This window comes from Mandrillus leucophaeus, unplaced genomic scaffold, assembly GCF_000951045.1.
Source record: "Mandrillus leucophaeus isolate KB7577 unplaced genomic scaffold, Mleu.le_1.0 Scaffold81, whole genome shotgun sequence".
In the NCBI taxonomy this organism is placed as follows: domain Eukaryota; kingdom Metazoa; phylum Chordata; class Mammalia; order Primates; family Cercopithecidae; genus Mandrillus; species Mandrillus leucophaeus.
This window is the reverse complement of record NW_012108808.1, coordinates 3,495,301-3,514,070: the sequence shown is the minus strand read 5'-3', so window position 1 is coordinate 3,514,070 and position 18,770 is coordinate 3,495,301. Positions and strand designations below refer to the sequence as shown.

The window sequence follows — 18,770 nt, the reverse complement described above, 5'->3', positions numbered from 1 at the left end:
GCCCAGAAGATATAAGAATCTCTTAAAACCCAATAAGACATTCTGATGAAAACATGGACAAGACCTTTCAACTAGAACTTCACCAAATAAAACATACAAATTGGGAATAAGCCTGTGGAATGTTTAAATGTTTTCATGCTTAAAACATTAGTCATTAGACTAATGGAAATTAAAACCATCATGAGATACCACCACATATTCTCTAGAGTGGCTACAGTTAAAAGACTGATATTACCAGGTGTTGGTAAGGATGTGGATCATTTGGAACTGTCATCACTGATGAGAATGTAATATATTGCAACCACCTTAGCAAACTCTTTTGTAGTTTCTCATGAGTTTAAACATATATTTAAAAACAATCCATCAAATCCACTCCTCAGTATTAACCAACAAAAACAAACATTGATAAACCCAAAGAACATGAATATTCATAGCACATTTATTCATAATAACCCCAAATTGAAAAGGAATGTCCATCAACAGGTGAATGAATAAACAAATATTGGTATATGTATGGGCTAGAAAAATACTCAGCAATAAAAGTACACACATAGCTTCACAAGTGAATCTTAAAAACATTGTTCTGAGAAAATGAATCTAGACACAAAAGAGCACATATGACATGACTATATTTATATTAAATTCTAGAAATAGCAAAATTTCATCTGTAAAGACAAGCAGAAAGCAGATCAATGGTTTCTTTCAGCAGGAGGATGTCAGGAGATGGGCTGCAAAGGAACAGGCACAAAGTCTGGAGGTATTAGAAATGCTCTATACTGGCCAGGTGCAGTTGCTCATGCCTGTAATCTCAGCACTTTGGGAGGCTGAGATAGGTGGATCATGAGGTCAGGAGTTCAAGACTAGCCTGGCCAAGATGCTGAAAGCCCGTCTCTACTACAAATACAAATATTAGCCTGGCATGGTGGCAGGTGCCTGTAATCCCAGCTACTTGGGAGGCTGAGGCAGGAGAATCGCTTGAACTCAGGCAGCAGAGGTTGCAGTGAGCCAAGATTGCACCACTGCACTCTAGCCTGGGTGACAAAGACACCGTCTCAAAAAAAAAAAAAAAAGAAAGAAAGAAATGCTCTATATCTTGATTGTGCTGTGTTCAAACTGCATCAACATAAATGAATTTTATTTTATAGAAATTATATTCAATATTCTGAATTTTTAATTTTAAAATGCTATTTTGGCATTTATAATGTGTTTTTTAAATCTTCAGTTTATTCACTTCTTTCAAATGTATATGCCATACCACTTGATCACTGGTTTCAAGTTATTTATCAGGTAATTTAGTAGTTTTAGCATTTTTTCCACACTAGTGTACCTTAGAAAAAATATGAACTTCATCATTAATATTGGTGCCCTAGGGGAATGATTCTTTAATAGGACTGGGGATAGAGGTGACATGAGAATCCTAGGCAAGAGGAAGAGTTTGTAAAAATTATTCAAAATTAATAGAGTCTCGTGTTTGGAGGCCAGGTGTTTCTCCCTTTACTCCAGCTAAACATCACCAGGATGGATAAAAACGAGAAATACGTACTTAAAAGCAAGGTGGTCACCTACTCTATATAAACTAAGGGCCAACTTGAGAGAGACCCTTAAGGGCAAGGCAACTTACAGAATTGTATGAATGTATAAATGAGAGATATTATTCATAAAATGAAGGTTCATGGAAAGCCTAGTTGTGAGGTAAGCCTTGAACGATGAAGTGGGATTTGGTCAGGCAAAGGCATAGGAGGTACCAACAATAAATAATATTTCACTACAGAGAAGGTACTGTTCTGGGGAGAGTAAAACGTGCATGTGAAGTATACAGCTAGCTTCCAATAAATGTTGGGTTGATTTGAAATCTGAATATTTCCAAAGAGACTTTGGATGTCCTTGTAGTGCAAAGGGTATATCCTGAGGCCCCAATAATGGAAAGTTGAGTAGGCCAGGCAGAAGAGTGTGATGATTATCATAACAACCAGCATTTACTGAATACTTAATATTTGCCAGACAGTATTCTGAATATTAGAATAACCACAATAATGTATTACAAGAACTCTGTGAGTTAGGAACTGTATTCATTCCACTATGTAGACAAGAAAATCAGGTACACAACGGTGACAGAGCTAGCACCATAGGAAGCCACTAATTACACGCCACCAAAGTGATGAACACAGCAAATAGGTGGTACCTGTGGCATGTTTTAGGCATTCTTTAATAAATATGGTGGCAAGTGCATTGAAGATTTGATGCAAGTGGATCAATTCAATATACTTTTATCTCTACAGGATAGTGGCACTTGACAGTTGATAGAAAGGTAGAAACATTAAAATGATCATCTCTTCCATGAAGCTTCTTCTATCCCTAAGTGAAGTTGATTATTTCTTCGTCACCACTGCTTTATCTTTGCATTTATTATATTTCAATGACCACATTATATGATAAATATATTTGCATATTTCCCCCAAAAGTCTATCAGGACATGGACTTTCTCACAAATTCTTCAAAATTCAGCATCTAGCTCTAGCAAAGTACTGAGTGCACAAAATATGTAGAGTACAGTGTATAAATAATACATAAATGAATGTATAAGCAAATGAAAGAATAATGGATGAATGTGGATAAAGAAAAACTTGGTAAAGGATAAAAAAGGCAATGTTCAAGCTGAAGATGATGCAAACATTGCAAAAGTTTGTTATTTAACCTTTAGTCACATTTCTTTGATCACTACTCCCACCCCACACATGTATCACAACATATTTCTTCCCTTTACATATTATATTTTTATAGTAATACTGAACTGTAGACTGAGATTAGTAGTGCCACTAGATGGCGCCTGTATCTTTGTTTTTAATCTCAGGCGCGCGTGCGTGTGTGTGTGTGTGTGTGTGTGTGTGTGTGTGTGTGTACATAGCTATACTTACAGTGAACTAATTTTGTAAAAAAAATATATATATAATTTTAGGAAAATAAACAATATCAGATATCATCTAATGTTAGAATGTACAGGTTCTGGAGGTAGGATGTTTAGGCTTGAATCCTCACAGTGCAAAATACCAGCTGTGAGATTCCAAATATGTTCCTTAACTTGTTTGTGTCTGTTTCCCAGTCTGCAAAGTGAAAATAATCACAGCATCTGCCTCACAGGGTTGATATAAAATGTTAAAAGATTTAATTCAGGTAAAATTCTGAAAATATTTTATGGCATATTATAGGCATCAATATATGTCTTTCCAACCCCACAAAACCTCAAGTAACTTGTTGCAAATAAAACATGGTTAATTAGTGTCAATGCCAACACTAGGTTGTTTACCTCTCTCCCGTCCCCCATCTTTGTCTGTCTCTCTTCACCTCACAGTTTCCTGTATTTCTTGCAACTTTTTCTATATCCCAAGCTTGTCCAACCTATCTTATTTTGTTGTTATTGTGGATTTTTTTTTTCTTTAGCTTTTCGCAGCTTGAAGCCATGCTTTTTGGTTTCTCTCTCTAGTGATAAGCAGAAAAGAGGAATGGGGAAGGGCCTTTACTGGCCCAACCAGAAACAGAAACTGAGAACCTATAACTGTATTTTTCTCCTTAGATACCCCTGCTATGTCCGATTGTCCATGGATTCTATTGTCTCCAACTTACAAATCTATCTAGAAACTGATGAATTGTTACTGCTTTTACTGTTACAATCCTTACCCAGGTCACCATTATCACTCTCCTTTGTTAAGATAATAGCCTCTGGGTGGGCACAGGGGTGTGTGCCTGTGTTTTGGGAGGCTGAGGCCGGCGGATTGCTGGAGCCCAGGAGTTCAAGACCAGACTGGACAGCATGGAGAAGCCCCGTCTCCACAAAAAATGCCAAAAACTTGCTGAGTGTGGTGGCATGCACCTCTAGTCCTAGCTACGTGGGAGGATGGCCTGAGCCCTCAGGGGTGAGGCTGCAGTGAGCTGCGATTGTGCCATGGCACTCTAGCCTGGTGACTGACTGTGAGACCTTGTCTCAAAAAGTATATATAAAATATTAAATAAGCCCTATGAGTTATAGTTGATTTACATAAAATATATTTTATATAAATAGAATTGCTGGGTGGCTATATATACATAAAATTTACTTATTTATTATATATATAAAATAGCCTCCAAGTGAGTTTCTCTTCTGTCCTTGTACCTTGCAGTCTCCGTCAACACCCCTGAAAGTGTGATCCTGGGAAAATAAAAATCAGATTAGTTACTCCTCTGCTCAAAATGTTTTCTCTCACTCCACACTCCAAAGTGAACTATACCATTGTTTTATACAGTTGATCTTAGAAGAAAATGAACACTCAGAGTGTTTTATTCCCATGTAAATGACAAAGTCCTTACATGGTCAGCAAGATACATGATCTCTTCTTGGTAACTTCTGTGACTTCATCACCTACAATTCTCCTTGCTCCTGATTTCTCTGCTGTGGCTACAGTGGGCTGCTTCTTGAACCTGGAACAGCAGACCTGCTGGAGTCAGGGCCTTTACTTTTGCCCTTCACTGTGCCCTTAATGTTCTTCCCCTAGGTATTCACAGGGCCCACCCCCTCTGCCTTCTTAGTGAAGCCTGCCCTGTTTATCCTATTTCAAATTATACTCCATCTCCCAACACTTCCTGTATTTCTCACTTGGCTTCTGCTTTTTTCCAAAGCATTTACTGCCTTCTATGCATGATCTCTCCCACCCAGGTAGAGCAGGCAGAATGTAAGCTCCACCATGCAGAGCTGTTGGTCTGTTTTCTTCACGGCTATTTCCCCAGCCCATAGAACTGTGCCTGCGACATGGTAATCACTTACAATATAGGTACAAAATGAATGAGTGAATGAGGACTACTTGTGGTTCAACAATTATTTGTTTGGAGTCATTCTTGGCAATTTGGACATAAATAAGTGAAGGTCCTTATCATCAAGCAGTTTTCTTCAGTGGAGAGAAATACAGGGATTACAATTAAATTACAATACGAAATTTGGTAAGTGCTAAAGTAATGGGAATAGCAGGCTATTATCAGGACACTAGAAGAAAGTGTTACTTTCAGTTGGGAAGATAAATATTGAATAATATGTTTAAATAACTAAACATTGCAAGTTCAGAGTGGAGCCTTCAAATAGGTTCTCTAATTAGAGTATTACATTCTCACTTGGACTTATATACATACACTGCTTTTCAAATGCAACCTTTGGAGCGTGACTTTCCCCAGCCTGACTGCCTCTGCTTTCCTGTTTTCTGAAGACTTGCCCTAAAGCAGACTCTGCTGGAATCACAGCTTGGCCTTATATTAAGCTAATGAGTACTTGCTTTGCAAATTGAGCTGTTGTGTTGCCAATGAAACTGCAGACTACCCCTGCTGCAGCTACTCTAACCACTCCATTTAAATTAAAAATAAAATGGCATTTTCTTATTTCTTATTCATCTTACCTTTATCTTATTATGGATAAACAGGGGCAAGAAATAGAAGTAAGACTAGCATTTTTCTTGTCTGAATAAGCTCAGGGGAATAGTTTCATATGCTTTTCACTTATATGGCTTTTTCTATTATTATTTAAAATGTTATTTGCTGTTTAAATATCAATGATGCATGCTGTATAAAGTGAAATTTACAATTTGTCTTAATTCTATCTCCCTCCCCCAGTGGTCACTATGTAAATACTTGCATAATTTTATATTATATTGAAAAATTAAAATGAAATCCTAAGTCCCTCAACTTCCTGGCCAAGGGGGCCCCAGAGCAATCTTGAAAACTGAGTTCCTAGTAAAGATGGGATGGAAGGTAGAATACATCTTATGATACCCCCTCTCTAGCTCACTGCCTTTCTTTCCTAAGAGTTAACCAGAAACCAGCCCTTTGGAAAGACTTACTCCACCCCTGATATCAACCAACCCTCTCACACTGCCTCTCCTTTTTGTGATTTAGACAAAACAACCAGCCAGCATTCTTTCCTGGCTAGAGACCATCGACCACTGAGTGGTTCTGGCCAGTCTACGGAGGATGTGCAGTGAGGGTTTTCTGACACCTTCAGTGTCAGAGGGCTGAACAATCCACCCTTGCAACATGCTAACACCACCATGTTTTGAACACGGGTCCTGTGCAGAGGTGTGAAGCTTAACTGCGCATGTGCATGTTTCTCCGTTCATAAATATTCATGACTCCTAGAACTCATTGAATATGTATATTCAACCACCCTGTTCCGCATACATTCCTGTCTTATTTCTGGCTATCAAAGTGTCTATTTCCAGTTTTGGGCAGGAGACCATGCTTTCCAGCCTGTCAGAATGGCCACCCTGCAGGCTACAACCTTTCATAAAAAATAAAGCTTCCCTTTCCAAATTCATGAACCTTGTTATTCTTCAGTTGACAGTATTATAAAAATGTTTGTGCAAGTTGCTTCGTCACTTTGCAGTGGTAAGAGAAAATTCTTTCGAATAACTTCATTTTACAGATATTTTTGCAGTTTACATTATGATTTAATTTTCAATGAAATTTGGGTTTTTTTTTTTTTGTCTGATAATAATGATAATACTTTGGTCTTCTAGACACATATAGTATATTAAAGCTAAAACTCTCCCCTTTCAAATACCTGATAAAAAGTAACAAAAATACTTTTAACAGTATACATGATTTCAGAAGAAAGAGAAACAGCTTGATGTAAAAATCAGGGAAAAAATGAAAACCAGAAGATAAGCAAGTGAGCTGACCTTGGAGATGATCCTGCAGGTGACTGGGGAAAGTAGAGGTTGGTTTTGAGAACTATTTGGTTTGAGCTTTAATGCCTAATTTATGGCACTCTATGAAGAGAAAAGAACATTTACTGGGCAACGCAACACAGGGAATTAAATGTGAAACCTCCCATATGAGGTTGCTATCCCCAAAGGGTTGTATCCTCAGGAGCAGAGTGAACTAGAAGAAAATATCATTCAGCATTGAAAGATTGGCAGAAAGCTCATGCTTACCACTCATTGCCTGGGCTTTGAGTAGGAGAACACTTTCCCTGATAATCTGAAACAATAGATCTGTGCTTTCCTTGGGCTTGAAGCTCGAATTTATTTAACTCCTATGAACTGAGACCTCCATTTAGAAAAATCATCATGAAAGCTGATCTTAAACTGGTGGTTCTCGTGGAACAGAAGAAGCAAATGCAAAACCAATCTTTAGAAATTCTCGGACACTCCAGAACAGAAAAAGATTCTCCCTAAAGAAACAAAAAACCAGACCCATCTCCCAGATGATAGAGTGGACTCTGCAACAATCAAAATTGAAACCCCATGAATTTGAGATCATTAATAACAATCTGAGGGAATACTACGAAAAAAGTTAACAGACTTTTTAAAGAAAGCAAATAAAATTCTAGAAATTAAAAACTAAAAAGAGTAGCTAATAAAAAACTAAAAATGAAATCAGTACATTGGGAAAATACATTTTAAAATGACAAAAATATTCTACATATGCAGACAAGAAATATACGGTATTTATATGGTAACATAAAGTTAACAGACTTCAAAGAGTGAATTAGAAGGACAGACTTTGGTCTAATAGGATTTACAGTAGGAGAGAATGTGAACAATGTTGGAGAAACATTATTTCCAGTCTTCCAGAATATATAAATCCTCAGTTATTTAGACAAAAAATATACAAGCCTGTTGACTACCACAGTGAAACTACAGAATACCAAAAATAAAGAAATCTATCTTAAAAGCATCCAGAGAATAACAGAGAATCTATAGAAAAAAGGACCAAAACAAACAAAATAATACCTCTCAATGTCAGAAGAGTTTTCTCAGAAGTATCGATAAGGGCCAGAAAAACAAACAAACAAACAAACAAACAAACAAAAAACACTGAAGTTTTATTTGCAAAGATTTGGGGAAAAATAACTAGAATTGATCCCAGAATTCTATAGCTATCTAAACTAATATTTAACAATGAGAAAATAATAAAAATATTCTCAGGAAAAGACTGAAATAATTTAACATTCATTTGTTATTTCCAGAAAAAAAGGAACTGTTAACGAATGTCCTTTTGAAAAAAATCACACTGAAATCAGAAACATAGAATTGGGTATTAGAAGAAAACTATACAAATAAATAAACAATCACAAATAAAACTAAAGAAACACTAACTTATACAATGGCATAATAATGACTAATTTGGGGGAGTATAAAACAAGGTGGAATAAAAATACTGGGCAAAAATTATATGCACCTAGAAAATTTCCCCAGCTTTTATGTCAATTACAGGAAAAAAACTTGAGATAAGAGATGTTATTGTGAACATAGGTTAGCAAGTAAGATAGAGTCCATTTCAAAGACTGACTCATTAAAAAAAATTGTCATGGCCAGGCACAGTGGCTCATGCCTGTAATCCCAGCACTTTGGGAGACCAAAGCAGGTGGATCACAAGGTCAGGAGTTCAAGACCAGCCTGGCCATGATGGTGAAACCCTGTCTCTACTAAAAATACAAAAATTAGCTGGATGTGGTGGTGGGCACCTGTAATCCCAGCTACTCAGGAGGTTGAGGCAGAGAATTGCTTGAACCCAGGAGACAGAGGTTGCGGTGAGCTGAGATTGTGCCACTGCACTCCAGGTAATACAGCAAGACTCCTCTCAAAAAAAAAAAAAAAAAAAGTCACATACGGGTCAAACCCCTTGACTGTGACACAAATAACTGTGGTTCTGACCTCTGACTCAAGGGCCCACAAAGCTGAAACACATAGGGTCAGTAATGATGAAGTTGCCCCCGATGGAGAATGTTGTGCAGGCCAAAACCATTGGAAATTCATTTGATTGAGGTGTGCACAGCCACTGTACAGGAAATCAACGTGCCATGCTGACTGATGCAGAGCCACTGTCTCCCTCACGTCGCCTGATCTTTTCCTTCCCTCTACCCCAACTTCTCCTGCTTTCAGGAAAAAAGTGAGTGAAGGTGGGACAGAGATCTTCCTGTTCCCATTGTGGATTAGGGCCATGCACATTTGCCTTTGTGGAGCTGGAGGACTGAAGGATATGTGAATTTGTTGGATGCGGGTGTCCATGTCACCATTCTACCTGGGCCCATCATCGGTGAAAGTACACCCACGGTGAAAGTACACCCCAATTCAAAGGATGGGTTTGAGCAAGGTTTGAAATGGAGAAGGAAACTCAAAAAACCTTATGAATGGAGACCTTTAGACTAGTATAGCTTCCACTGTTGAAGGTACTTGGTATTCATGTTTATTTGTTTCTTCTGTGAATGCTCCTAAATACTGGAGGGCATGCTTTCCATGGGAAAACAGCAGATGTAAGAAGTGCTACTACCTATGAAGCCCCATAAGCCTGATGATCACTTTCAGGTACAAGTTTCTATGATAGATCGTTTGCTGATTGGAGCCTCTGGCAAGGGAAAGCAGTCTCTCAAAGATGCCTCTCGATGTTTTAAACTTGTTGCCTTCCTGATACAATTCTGGGTATATCCCTTTTGAAAAGCAGCTACTGGCCTCTATTGGACTTTTAGAGAAACTGAATGCCTGATCCATGCAGGCCTTGTGACCCTGATGCCTGACATTCCCATATTGGAGTAGGACAACTGGGACTCAATGAGTGGCAAGGTGGAAGGAAACCAGCCAGTCTCACCTGTCAAATAGAAGTGGTACATCGAAGAATCCAGTAGACCTGGACCCTGCAGTGTCTTGCATTTACATGAAAAAAAAAATGGTAGCTATTCCTCTGGGGGAAACTGTTGGGGAAATCAGCAAGCTGCTGCTTCAATGGGGACCTCAATCTGTTGCCCTAAATGCCATGGCCTGGTTCACTGGCGATTCAGATGAGCTGAAACCAGATAGTGTCCACTGGGCTGCTGTGGCTGCTCAACTCACAAACACCTGTGCAGAACCAAAAATGAATGACTATTGCCCCATGGGCAGAAATCAAGGCTATCACAGCTCTGAACAGTGTTCCCCTTGATAAACTCAATCTTTTTATTCACTCTTGGGCTGTTAGCTTTTTCTTTGGGTTAACTCTTGGAAAAACACAAACTGCATATTAAACAGTAGTTTCCTTCTGTAGTCTGTGGGGAAAAATTGCAGGTGCTGATAACTTTTGTGTCCTTCTTGCAGCTGTCCACAGTAAGGGCTGATTCTCTGATGAGACCAACTGGAATCCAGGTGCTGATCCAGCCTGCATTGCTCAGATCCACAATTGCTACCTGGATTAATCATCAGACTGGGCATGTGGTAAAGCATTCTATGTTTCTGATGCCAAGGTTACCACCACTTGCCAATCTTGTCACTTTCGTCAAAGGTTGACTTGCATTTTTCCTGGCAAAGGAAATCACAATTCATAGGATATCGCCCCTGCAGTTCTGGCAGATGGATTGCTTCAGACTTTGAGCACCTCATAGGCTCCTGCAGGTCCTCAGAAATGATAACACTTTGTCAAGTTACAATATTGCTGTTTCAGTTCAATCAGCTGACTTTCGCCCATCACTGTGGCCCATGAAAATAATCTGTGCCATGTTTTTGGCTTTCTAGATTACTTGAAGTCTGACCATCATGCAGTTTTATTAAAAATGCCACTCAAGGCTGGGCGTGGTGGCTCATGCCTGCAATCCCAGCACTTTGGGAGGCTGAGGCGGGTGGATCGCCTGAAGTCAGGAGTTCAAGACCAGCCTGGCCAACATGGTGAAACCTCATCCCTACTAAAAATACAAAAAATTAGCCAGGCGTGGTGGCATGCATCTGTAATCCCAGCTACACAGGAGGCTGCTTGAACCTGGGAGGTAGAGGTTGCAGTGAGCCAAGATCATGCCACTGCACTCTAGCCTGGGTGACAGAGCAGGACTCTGTCTCAAAGAAAAAAAAAAGCCACTCAACAATAGACTAAGAGTCAAGGTATTTGATGCTCTCCACCACCCCTAGGCTTCTGGTATTGCTGCAAATTGATCAGCTCAGTAAGACTTCTGACTCTATCTTCTTGACCTTTGTCTGGCCTACTTAGCTTAGCAGGGAAGTTTGGTTCTGGAATTCAATAGTTCCTGGAAAATATTAACCTCCTTTCAGTTTCTTGGAAAACGACCATGATGGAGGAAGAGGGTCATATAAGCCTATTTTTAAAATTTGGGATTTCATTCTGACCTTTTCTAAGCATGATGCTTCTTTCTTTCTCTTAATACTGAAACTGCCTTTGCAAAACTTACAACTGAGGCAATTACAGTGAAAGAGAGCTGGCCTGACTCCATCTTGCTTCTAACATCCAAGCTGTACTTGTTTATTCCTGGTCATAGGTCAAACTAACTTTGGGAGGAAGTTAGGTTATAGTTTAACTTTGAAACAAAGACAGTAACAGCTCTTTTCTAAAACAAATCCCCTAGGCTGCCTTTGCAAGACTAACAAATTAGCTACAAGATGAGAAATTATGGTTTAGGAGTCTTGCAGCTGGAGGCTGTGACATTCTGAACCTCCCTAAATTGTTCCTCAGGAAAACATCAGTATTATACACTTGATCTTAGCCAAAGGGCTGGGAAGCAATACCACATCAGTATTATAAAACCTAGGCTGAGTGCTTGAGATATTTTGCAGACCCTGTACTCAGTGGATTAGCTGTCAACACCCAGGTTGATAAGCTGGCTCACCTGGTCTTGTGGCCCCCACCCAGCATCTGACTCAGTGGAGGACAGCTTTGACTCCCTATGATTTCATTTCTGAACCAGCCAATTAGCACTCCACACTTTCTGACCCCTACCCACTAAATTATCCTTAAAAACCCCAATCCCCAAGTTTTTGGAGAGACTGATTTGAGTAATAATAGAACTCCCGTCTCCTGTACAGCTGTCTCTGTGTGAATTAAACTCTCTCTATTTATATTCCCCTGTCTTGATAAATCAGCTCTGTCTTGTCAGTGAGCAAGGAGAAACCATTGGGCAGTTACAATACCAACCTCAGGGTGTCCTGGTTGGCCTATTCTCTGGGTGGCAGCCTAATCAAAAGTGGACATAGGAATTCAAACTCAATTCTGGATCAGTCACTTGGATTCTCTCTGGAATCTCATCACCCCAGATCATAAGGATAAGGATCATTGTTTTCGGTACACTATGTGTGGGACATAATAGCTTTCTGGAAGCTGTATACAAATGGCTTTGTCCCTCTTGTACCTGACCATTCCATATTAAAGTTCTAGGTGTAAGTTGGAAATGATAGAAAAAAACTGAAGTTACACCTACTGGAATGAAACAGGTCAATTTTCTAGTGGTAGAGTAAGAACAACAACTGGACACAGTGGCTCATGCCTGTCATCCCAGCACTTTGGGAGGCCAAGGCGGGTGGATCACCTGAGGTCAGGAGTGCAAGACCAGCCTGGCCAACATGGCAAATCCCCATCTCTACTAAAAATACAAAAAATTAGCTGGGTGTGGTGGCACGCTCCTGTAATCCCAGCTACTTGGGGAGACTGATGCAGGAGAATTGCTTGAACCCAGGAGGCGGAGGTTGCAGTGAGCTGAGATCGCGCCAGCGCACTCCAGCCTGGGTGACAGAGCGAGACTTTGTCTCAAAGAAAGAAAAGGAAAAAAAAAAAAAAAAAAAAAAAGAACAACAATCTTGGCACCTGGAGAGAGAATACCTAATTACACACACCATTTTGGCCTTAGAGGGCATTCGGGATTGCCTTAACTCACTGGCTAAGACTGTTAGATGATAGGCTTGCCCTGAACTTCCTCCTGTGGGTCAGGTGAGGGGTACCTGGAGCATAGGGCTTGGAGTGAGTGACAACTTTAGATTAGGCCCTCTTGAGTAGTTGACACTTAAGCAAAACCTTGAAGGACGTGAGGGAATTCGCAGTATAGATGTCTGCCCTTGTAAGCCTGAGTGTTTGCTCCATTGAGAACAGTGGGCATTACTGAGAACTTGTGGAAGAAACAATTTAATAGTCAGATAACCTTGGTTCAAATTTTACTTTTGGGCAAGTCAGCCCGGGCACTAAATTGCTTAACCAACAAAGTGGGTTAAATGAATGACAGAAACCAGCATATTTTAGACTGGATAGTCCCTGTTTTAGATGAAAAATGAGAAAATGAATTGCATCAATGCTGAATTTGAACTCCTTCAAGAATCATTGTCTGTTTGTTCTTCTTCCCATTCACAAGGGCATTTCATTGTTGCCTTGTGTCACTGCATTGTTTTTAGCTAGCGCTTGCTTTGGTGGGGAAGATCAGAAGTGACCTCATGAATTACTTTGATAAATATGTCAATCAGTAGAATTCCAAGTGGATTTTCAATTGAGTCTAGGGATTAATTTCTGCAATAGGTGAGGCAAAGCTGATGAAATTCAGCCACTCTGCACCAATGTAAACTGTCAAGTAAGAAGTGTTTATGGAGCCTGCTGAGAATTGTACTTCACTCAGCAGCTAAGAAAATGATTCTGTCAATTCTTGATTATTCTTGTTAATGAAAATTTAAAATATCATTGTTTAACATAGGGGCTAATGTATACATTCTCACCACAGAAAGGGAAAAGTAGCAGGAGATACACCTGGGCCAGGTGGAAGAAGAAGTCCTAAATGTGAGCAGTGGTAGATGTCAGGAAGACCTTACTGATGGTCAGGGACATTAACCTGGTGGCAGCCAGGGCAAGGAGTGAGGGAAAAGAGAAATCTAGGCAATTGGCGTAGATTCATTTTAACTACAGAGTGGATAATGAAAGGATGTTTTTCCTTTTCTTTAAAAAAAAAGTAAATAGGCGGCCGGGCGCGGTGGCTCAAGCCTGTAATCCCAGCACTTTGGGAGGCCGAGGCGGGTGGATCACGAGGTCAGGAGATCGAGACCATCCTGGCTAACATGGTGAAACCCTGTCTCTACTAAAAATACAAAAAATCAGCCGGGCGTGGTGGCGGGCGCCTGTAGTCCCAGCTACTCGGGAGGCTGAGGCAGGAGAATGGCGTGAACCCGGGAGGCGGAGCTTGCAGTGAGCCGAGATCGCGCCACTGCACTCCAGCCTGGGTGACACAGCGAGACTCCGTCTCAAAAAAAAAAAAAAAAAAAAAAAAAAAGTAAATAGGCAGAACATAATGCCTTAGATGCACTGATTCTGTAAACGAAATGCCTTTTCTATGCCAGACCTAGGCTGGGCTCTGGAGGGAGAGCAGCAAATATTACAATCCCTGCTTTTCCAGGAGATGACAGTGTTCTTGGCAAGATGTAAAAGTGAACCAGCACAACCCAGTGGCATTATGCACAAAGACCTCTTGGAACCAAGCAGGAAACACAGAGCAGAGGGTGAGCCTGACAGACTGCGAAGGTTTCCAGGAGCAGTCAAAGCCTGCCTGTGTCTTATCGGAGGAACTGCAGTTAGATGCACCTTTACGGTGTCATTCAGTAAACATTAATTAAGCAATCTTGGTATGCTAGACAGACATTTGTGGTAAGCTCTAGGATGAACAAGAACCATCCCAGCTTTCAAGGCTTTAGACTGTGGTAAAGTGAAACAGATACAAACAAACTCACAGAGGTGTCATTAGTTACTGTGAGGAAGTTAGAAAAAGGATGTATTAGCAGCCCAAGTCTGTTCCACTCCATCTGGTGGGGGGCTATGAGGTCTTGTGTCCAGTACCTGGAAGGATGATAGGTGTCCAGCATGTGGTATTGAAATCAGGTTATTGTAGATAGATAAAACAACGTGACTGGAGGTGAGGGGCAGCCATGGTGAATTCGAAGGACTACAAGTAGAGCAGTTCCATCTGGCTGCTGGTGAACGCTGTGTTACGGAAGGGGAGAGGGATGAAGATGGAGAGCAGGAACAAAGCAAGGAAGGCTTTGTGCGCCCTGGGAAGGCATTAGGTTTATTCCATGTGTAGGAATACATGTAGGCAGATGGCTAGACATGAGCAGGTTGGGAGCCTTTGAGAAAGGAAAAGCTTGGGAAGTCTCAGGTCCAAGGGACCACCCACCATTTACATATTAATAGCGTCTCTAATGTTGGAATGGGTGGACAATTAGTCAACTGAGAGCAGAAAGAAAGAAAAAGGGCAAAGAAGAAATTCTTAAGAGATACACAGGCACAAGTACAAATTTGACTGCTGTAAGACCTTCCTGGGGTGGCGGTAATGAGCAACGCAGCCATTAGATAGAATTCGTATCCAACACCTGGCCCACGCATGCGCACCGACTAGTAGTAAGTGAGGGCCCCGCAAACCTGGGGTGGAAACTAGGCAGGTAAAAGGCAAGGGCTTATGGCAGAAGGAGAAAAACTAGATGAAGAAAAAAGGCAGAGACTTGAGACAGAGCGGAGACAGAGTGGGAAACGTGAAGAAAAATCCAACGTTGTAAAAACCCAACCCAGGACTCTGCTGGCCCATTCTCTTTCAGCAGCCTGCTCTGCCTCATCTTTCAGAGTGTCCCGTCCCTTTGAATAAACTCTCTGCTCCCTCTTTCCCTTCAAGTAAAGATTTCTGCTGTCTTTGAATTGTCACTTGGCCATTATCTTACTCCCAAGATGACTAAGGACTGAGGATTCCCCATACTTTTGAGTAACGCATGGAAACGCGGATATTTGTAGGGAGAAACAAGATAAACATTCAAGGATTAAAGTGACAAAGTGATGTGTGAAAATTTAGATTTTGAGTCATTCTGGCTACAGTTTGGGGATAGACTGGAGTGGGAAGGGACTAGGGGTAGACAGGACCATTTAGGAGTTTCAGCATTAGCCTGGGCACAAAATGATGAAGATCTAAATCAAGACTGTGTAAGTGAGTTTAAAGAGAGAAATGTGTGAAGAGAAATAATTTACAGAACTTGCTAATTGACTGCAAATGACAAGGGTATTTCAGAGGAAAGAGGCAAACGTGACTTCCAGTTTTCCAGGCAGTGCAATTTAGTGTATGAGCCAAGGTTTTCCAGGAGGTATGAATTATTCAGCAAAACTGAGGGTTTAACAAACTGAGACTTTATATGTACAGTGAAAAGTTCTTCACTAGAGTATAAATTCTGTAGTAGATTTTAAATTCCTTGAGTGTAAGTACTTCATTTTAAAATTGTTTTAATCTGGTTTAGCATAGTTTTGTAGAGCTTGACAAAGTAATGTTTTCAGGCTAAATTTAACCTGATATGTAAAAAGCAAAAAGGTATGTAAACTTTGGGTTAAAAGAAAAGTACTTAAAAATCACATTTCTTGTCTGGGCATGGTGGCTCACGCCTGTAATCCCAACACTTTGGGAGGCCGAGATGGGCAGATCACCTGAGGTCAGGAGTTGGAGACCAGCCTGGCTAAATGGTGAAACCCCGTTTCTACTAAAAATACAAAACATTAGCTGGGCGTGGTGATGGATGCCTGTGATCTCAGATACTCAGGAGGCTGAGGCAGGAGCGTCGCTTGAACCCAGGAGGTGGAGGTTGCAGTGAGTCGAGATCATGCCATTGCACTACAGCTTGGGCAACAGGAGTGAAACTCCATCTCAAAAAAAAAAAAAAAAAAAAGACATTTCTTACAGCACTATGCATATTAAAACAATGTTAGATTACCAATGATACAACTTTTATAGTTTTTATATTCTCTTTCAGAAGAAAGCTAGTACTGGTGTCAGTGGAACATAGGCTGAGGTAACAGTTTATGTGGAAAAGAAGGTATAACTGCTCTTCTACTTTGGCTTAATTCAACTAAGGTCACTACTGGTAGTAGCTTTTGGATTCTTAAGTCAACCTAAAGCTGAGGGATATCTTTTATTTCATCTATTATAGTTGTGCAAAGACTGGGGTTTAGAGGTGGAGCAAATTTACATGGACTAACTCTACAGAGAAATTTTTAGGCGAGTGTTTCATGGATAAAGCTCAGCTGAAGAAAGAATTGTTGTTTCAGGCACTTTTGGCCTGAAGAGCTTTTGTTCTGAATTTGTGCTTTAAATGCATAACAAAAGCAAGGAATGTTTAATGGTACTTGCTTTGAAATTAGAGTGTGATTACTTTAAAACACTATGGATAGTTTTATTGCCTTAAACTATTGTTAAACTGCCATTCTTTTTTAATGGTCTCCATAGCTGCATGCTGGTGAAAGGAAAAGCTAGTAGAGAATTCACTTCGGTTGAGAGCTGGGTGAGGACTTGCAGGAACTGTAGGAAAAGCTGTTATATTTTGACCTGGTGATCATTAGTATTTTATATGCCTTCCCTAAAGCTCTACACAGGCGCGTTTCCAGCACAACACTTTAAGCCTAATTGGACCCACTGGCAATGTCAGGTTATCAAAACTTTTCATTTGGGGACACTGAATGATTTTGGGGAAAGAACTTGTGGTCACTGATCAGTGTGATTATGAACATATCTCACATGTATATTTGTTTCATAATATAGATTTTATTCCTCGAAACGTGCTAGAGGAATATGAACTGTTTCTGACATATAATGATGTCTGAGATATCAGCAATCTGTGAGATTGAAAAAAAATAATACCTATTATCCGCGAGTGTGGTTAGTTCTCAGGCGATTGCCCTAGAAATAGGTCAAGATAAAGTGACCTTACCCGGCCGTACATGCTCTGGTATGCCTCTGCAATCATCAGCCTTTGTGCATTGCAGCGCTGAGTCAGAATGTTGATCAGCATGTCTTTGTCACAGTCTGGAAAAGAATAATATTTGAAGATTAGTAAAGTTGCTACTTTGTAGTTGGGAAGAATCCATTATCTAACAATCATAACCAGTATGCAAGCATTATCTCTGATGGTATTTTACAGCAGGGAACAATTTTAACTAAAATTGGAAATCATGTAATGATGCTTGATGAAGCCTGGATCCTTCCTATCTCCTAGTTTAGTGCTATTACTACAAACTAGGCATTGAAGGAACATTCCTCAAAATAATAAAAGCCATATATGACAAACTCACAACCAACATCATACTGAACAGGGAAAACTTTCTGCCTGAGAACAGAAACAAGACAAGGATATTTCCTTATCCACTCCTATTCAACATAGTACTGGGAGTCCTAGCTGGAGCAATCAGGCAAGAGAAAAAAAATAATAAGCACCCAAATTGGAAAAGAGGAAGCCAAACTATCTCAGTTTGCTGATGATATGATCTCACCATCTTATAGAAAACTATAAAGACTCCTCCAAAAGACTCCCAGATTTGATAAATGACTTCAGTAAAGTTTCAGGATACAAAATCAACATATGAAAACCAGCAGCATTTCTATACACCAACAATGATCAAGCCGAGAACCAAATCAAGAACTCAGTTCCATTTATAATAGCTACCAAAAATAAATAAAATATCTAGGAATACATTTAACCAAGGAAGTGAAAGATCTCTATAAGGGTAACGACAAAACACTGTTGAAAGAAATCATAGATAGCACAAACAAATGGAAAATTATTTCCTGCTCATGAATTGGAAGAATAAATATCACTAAAATTATTATACTGTCCAAAGCAATTTACAGGTTCAATGCAATCACTATCAGCTTATCAGTGTCATTTTTCATAGAATTATGACAAACAATCCTAAAGTTCATGTGGAGTCAAAAAAGAGCCTGAGGCCGGACGCGGTGGCTCAAGCCTGTAATCCCAGCACTTTGGGAGGCCGAGACAGGCAGATCACGAGGTCAGGATATCGAGACCATCCTGGCTAACACGGTGAAACCACATCTCTGCTAAAAATACAAAAAATTAGCCGGGCGTGATGAAGGGCGCCTATAGTCCCAGCTACTCAGGAGGCTGAGGCAGGAGAATGGCGTGAACCCGGGAAGCGGAGCTTGCAGTGAGCCGAGATCATGCCACTGTACTCCAACCTGGGCAACAGAGCGAGACTCTGTCTCAAAAAAA

The 18,770-nt window shown here is 40.2% G+C and overlaps 1 protein-coding gene across 1 annotated transcript in view; it reads right to left on the bottom strand.

Annotated features, from left to right (window-relative positions):
* Positions 1–18,770, bottom strand: part of ANXA10 (annexin A10) — a 103,616-nt gene that overhangs the window by 36,465 nt on the left and 48,381 nt on the right. Inside the window, exon 3 of the mRNA XM_011967790.1 lies at positions 17,472–17,566. Within this exon, the coding sequence (XP_011823180.1) occupies positions 17,472–17,566 (95 nt within the window). The remainder of the gene's footprint in view (positions 1–17,471; positions 17,567–18,770) is intronic.